The sequence below is a fragment of the Melospiza melodia genome, chromosome 3 (assembly GCF_035770615.1).
Source record: "Melospiza melodia melodia isolate bMelMel2 chromosome 3, bMelMel2.pri, whole genome shotgun sequence".
Taxonomy (NCBI): Eukaryota; Metazoa; Chordata; class Aves; order Passeriformes; family Passerellidae; genus Melospiza; species Melospiza melodia.
Genome location: NC_086196.1, coordinates 55,957,810 through 55,962,804, shown reverse-complemented (window position 1 = coordinate 55,962,804; position 4,995 = coordinate 55,957,810). Strand labels below are relative to the sequence as shown.

The 4,995-nt window shown below is 45.3% G+C and overlaps 1 protein-coding gene across 1 annotated transcript; it reads left to right on the top strand.

Annotated features, from left to right (window-relative positions):
* Positions 1 to 318: 318 nt before the first annotated feature.
* On the top strand, positions 319 to 4,751 carry NANP (N-acetylneuraminic acid phosphatase). The gene is made up of 2 exons (XM_063151848.1): positions 319 to 479; positions 651 to 4,751. Exons 1-2 carry the CDS (start codon positions 390 to 392, stop codon positions 1,344 to 1,346), a joined length of 786 nt encoding a protein of 261 aa, XP_063007918.1. The 5' UTR covers positions 319 to 389; the 3' UTR covers positions 1,347 to 4,751.
* The last annotated feature ends 244 nt before the right edge of the window (positions 4,752 to 4,995 follow it).

Here is a 4,995-nt window from a genome sequence, read left to right as displayed (position 1 = left end):
CGCGGCCCTGCCCACGGCCCGCAGGGCGAGGGGAGCGCCGCCACTCCCAGCGGTAGCCGGGGTACGGCCTTTCTGCCCGGCCCAGCGCCATCCCCTGCCCACACGAACTGCTAGGACTCGGGAGGCTGTCCTCACAGCCCATTCCAGAGCGCTGCTCGCCTTCAGCCCTCCTTTTCCGGGGGGCGGGAGAGGCACCTGGCAGCGCCGAGCGCCGCCCAGCGCGCCCCGGGCAGCGCCGTTGTGGCCCGGGCCCCGCCCCGCGGCCCTGACGTGAGGGGCGGGCCCGGGGCGGCCCCGCCGCGCTGCGCCCGGCACCGGCGGCTCTGCCGGCGGTCAGGGGCGCTCCCCTCCGCCGTCCGAGCGGGGCGGCTCTCGCGGGAGGCGGCGCCATGGGGCTGCACGGCGTCAAGGCGGTGTTCTTCGACCTGGACAACACGCTGATCGACACGGCCGCGGCGGGGCGGCGCGCCATCGAGGAGGTACTGCCCTCGTCCCCCTTCCCGCGGCCGCCGCGGCTCCCGGCCCGGCGGCGGTGCCGGTGCCGCGCGTGTCCCGCTCCCTCCCCCGCTGACACGCGGCCGGGCGCCGCTCCCGGGAGCGCGCCGCGCGGCCCCGCAGCGCCCTGACGCGCGTCCCCGCGTCCCTTGCAGGTGATAAGCGCCCTGCAGTCCAAGCACCACTACGGGGAGGGAGAGGCCCGCGCCGTCTGCGATAAGGTGCAGGCCAAGCTCCTCAAGGAGTGCCACGATCCCGCCAAGATGTGCATCACAGACCTGCGGATTTCGCACTGGGAGGAGGCGATCCAGGAGACCATCGGCGGGGAGGCGAACCGCGACCTGGCGGCCGAGTGCTATTACCTGTGGAAGACGACGCGGCTGCAGCACCTGACGCTGGCCGAGGACACGCGGGCCATGCTGACCGAGCTGCGGAAAGGCCTCCGCCTGCTGCTCCTCACCAACGGCGAGCGGCAGACGCAGAGGGAGAAGATCGAGGCGTGCGCCTGCCAGCCCTACTTCGACGCCATCGTTGTGGGGGGAGAGCAGAAAGAGGAGAAACCGGCGGCATCCATATTCCATTACTGTTGCGATCTCCTGGGGGTGCAGCCCGCGGAGTGTGTGATGGTCGGTGACTCTCTAGATACAGATATTCAAGGAGGCCTGAATGCTGGCTTGAAAGCAACGGTCTGGTTAAACAAAGCAATGACTGCCCCAGTAGATACCTCCCCCGTACCTCATTATATTATTTCTTCTGTACTGGATCTTCCAGCAGTGTTACAGAAGATGGAGCACAACTCTAATGCTAAGTTAGAAACTGACCATATGGCTGGTAGCAATGAAGCACATTGATGATGGTTCCAGCATAGAGACCTGCTGAGCTGTTAGGTGACAGATGCTCTTTTTAAAAGTCTGACCCTAGGAGTTTGAACTCATCTATGGTCTCTTTTAAACAGCAGAGGGATGAATAAGAGCACAGTTGTCAGTGAAAACCAGACAGAAGCACACAACTATATTAATTTAAGTGATGCAAGTGCAGATAATTTAAAGCAACTGCCTCTGTCTGGAAATTATTTTGACAGACTGTTGCAGAAGTCTGTCTGTCTCTGACCTAAGTTGCCAGTCTCTGGTATTTATAGTGGAAAAGAAAATTTGAATGTTCTGAGTTTAGCAGAATCTTCAGTTCTGACCTTGTGTGCAGTGTGTAAGAGAAGGTGAGAAAGTAAGTGTGGTACAATCTGGTAAATCCTCATAACTGATCTACAGTTTATCTCAGGAACTGGGGTGAATTTCATTATTTCTCAGACTATTAGAAATGCTCTACCTTTGATCTTTTTTACAAGTTTTAGAATTTTTTTCGGACTTTGCAGTGGTTTTTCTTTTATGGTACTTAAATCTCTTGCCAAAAGTACTTAAAAGTACATTAAAAATTTGCTTTTTTATCGGGGACCATTTATCAGAGGGACTTGATGAAATAAGCTTTTACTTTATATTATCTTGGTGCTTATGCAGATATGCAGTATACTTGTAATTCAGATTATGATTTTTGTTGAAATGGATAACACAGGGATATTTTCAATAGTGCTACTGTACTGTCATACTCTTCAGAACCTAATATCATTGTTCTGTCTGATTCTATCAGTGAATTTTGATCAGACTTTTTGGAGAAACTGTTCTTGGTCTCGCTCAGGTGTATGACTACTCAGATTGAACTGTAGGATCAGTGGCTTTTCTGACTGTTTAATGGCACTGCTACATAATCCTTCCTTACTCCAGTTTGCATGTGTAATTCATGTGATTTATTCTGAAGAAAATACAAGCTAATTGTCTGTAAATGGCTCTCATCACACTTTTCTTCCAGGAAACTGGAAAATTATGTCCTATGTATTACAGTACTGTATACAAGTTTATAAGGAATATGTGATATTTCCACTACATGTAGGAGATGACTCTCTAAAACAGTAAGGTTTCTCTTTCCCAGATCATGACATTAATTTATTTTTTTCTTTGCCTCATATTCTTACTACATAATGGGGAAGTATTCTCATATTAAATGGAAATGTAAACACTTGTTGGCAAGTCTGTGGTTTTCAACCCAATGTGCTATATATTAACCAGGATGAGTATCAGACCATATATGAGAAATCAAATTGTATATTGTAGAATAATTCCGTGACAGATCTTTTGAGAACAGGAGTTTTAGGCTACTGGCAGAAGAGTCTCTGGTATGTGGGCAGCAATTAGAAGTACAGAAATCTACTATGAAATGAGTGTGTAGATGAAATTCTATATACAAAAAACATTCATGTCAATTTAAACAAAGGAACCTAAGTTAATGCAGTTAAGTCTTGCATAGGATGGCAGTCAGTTTAGAGGAGGCTGTTACTGGTTTGGGCTAAATTATTTGATAAGGAGTTTAGGTTGGATTAAAATATGTTGCTCCTACATTGAGGAGAGGGAAAAAAAGAAAAGAAATATTCACTAAATTTGGAACTCCTTTCCCAATTGTCCATTAGAAAAGGTAAAGCAGCCCACATTCCTTGTCTTACCTGGCCAAGACTGCTGAGACATGAGGTCAAGGAAGAGTACAGAGACAGACCTCACCTATTCCTTTGAGGAAATGGGCATATACGGAAAGCAATCCAATTACAGTAACACAGTAACATGAACCAGTGGCACTGACTTGTCACACCTTCTGAAGGAAGAGGCCTGAGTTAAGACATTGGTTTCCCTTTGAAGAGCATGGAAGCAGCCACTGGTTTAGCTGATGAGCAAAGCATTGCTACTAACATTTCTTAGAACCAATGATTGAGACAAGAATAATAAAGATCATTGAGCCTGTCAGGGATACTGTGTAAAAATGAAAATGCATCCAAACAATGAGAGGGATCCCTGAAGTAACCTAACCATACCACCTAATACAAAAGCAACAACTTTGCTTACACCAGCATCCCAAAGGAGCCACAGGGTAACTGACTGCTCTGTTTGCACAGCAGAAGGGTAGTAGAACTTAGGTCAGAATAAGGTTTCTGATACAGCTGGTATTTAAAATAACAAATACTAATAATTCACAAGTCTGTCCGTGGGCTTGAAGGAGATATAGATCTATAGATATATATTACACCAGGTTAACATTTTTTAATCTAAGTTGAGGCTCATATTCTCTTGCCAGTGCATCATGCTGAAGTGACATGCTGAGCCTGCTTATTGTATAAAGGGTCTCTTGTTTTAGAAGAGACTGCTCTTTGTTTTGCACATGGCCAGCCCTTTCTTTTCATCTCTGACTCTGAAAAACCGAAGTAACTGCACACTCAGGTGACAGTGTGGTCTGTAGAGGCCACACCCGAGTATATTTTTCCATTTCTGAGTTCTGTACCAGGCTGAACATGGTTGCTGGTGTCCAGAGAGGGAAACACCGTTATGATGCTTCTGTAAAATAAGGAGAAACAATACAAGACTTTTCTCTATCTAGGACCATTCTTAAAAGCAGTTACCCAATAAACTGGATGAAGTGTCTGGAGTATCTCTAAATACTCAAGATGTTTTTCTTGGATAGAGCTGTTGCAGAAAGGATAATGAAAAATAATTACTTTAGTAAATTGGAAACATAAATGTAATGATGGGATAATTTTCACATCAGAAGCAGGAACAAATCATTAAACAGTCTAGTAACCGTTCCCATTAAGTTCTGGTTTCGCTTAGTGTTATGCTCTATTAGCTGAGTTATCTGATTTAAACTATATTGCCAAAACATGCAAAATAAAAAGAGGAAAAGGAAATTCCATCTATATTTTTAAAAACCTTTTTTTGCCAGATAAATATTACCTCCTGAGGGTAATCTACAGTAATTTTGACTTCATAGAAATGAACTGAAACAATAGTTTAATACCAACTGTATTCTAATTCTTGATTTAAAATAACCCATGTACTAGCTAATAAAAGTATTTTTGTGGAAAGGGCTAACAGCAGGCCTGTTAGCTAGTGAGAAGAAGCTGAGAAGCAAGAAGAGGCTGATAAGGAGCTCTCTCCAAAGCTGTTACCAAGGAGACCGAGAGAAGAGATGAATTGAAGAAAGATAAGGAGAGAACTTTGCAGCTGGACAAAGCATTTTTAGAAAGTTAGCTGAAGTCACTGTTACTTTTCACCAAAGGTGTTATGTTGATTTATTGTGGCCAATAGTTGGGGTAGAAGAAGCATAAACCATTAGAAAGTGTATAAAAGGTCAGCCATTTCCACTAATAAAGAGTTGCCATCTGAGACTGCTTGTTGTCTCTGCTTGTGTCATGACCACCTCGACAATGACATATTTTTTATATAAAATGTATATTTGAACACTCTGAATTGCTGTGGGTAAATACAACAAAGGGCAAGAGTTCTGTTTGTTTCTTAAAATAGCACAAAATTAGGACTTGAAATCCATGGCCTCATGTTTAGATGTAGTGACTGGGTGTAGTTTCTGTCCTTTCAAACAGAGGCTGGGACACAATTACGTGTTTATGGA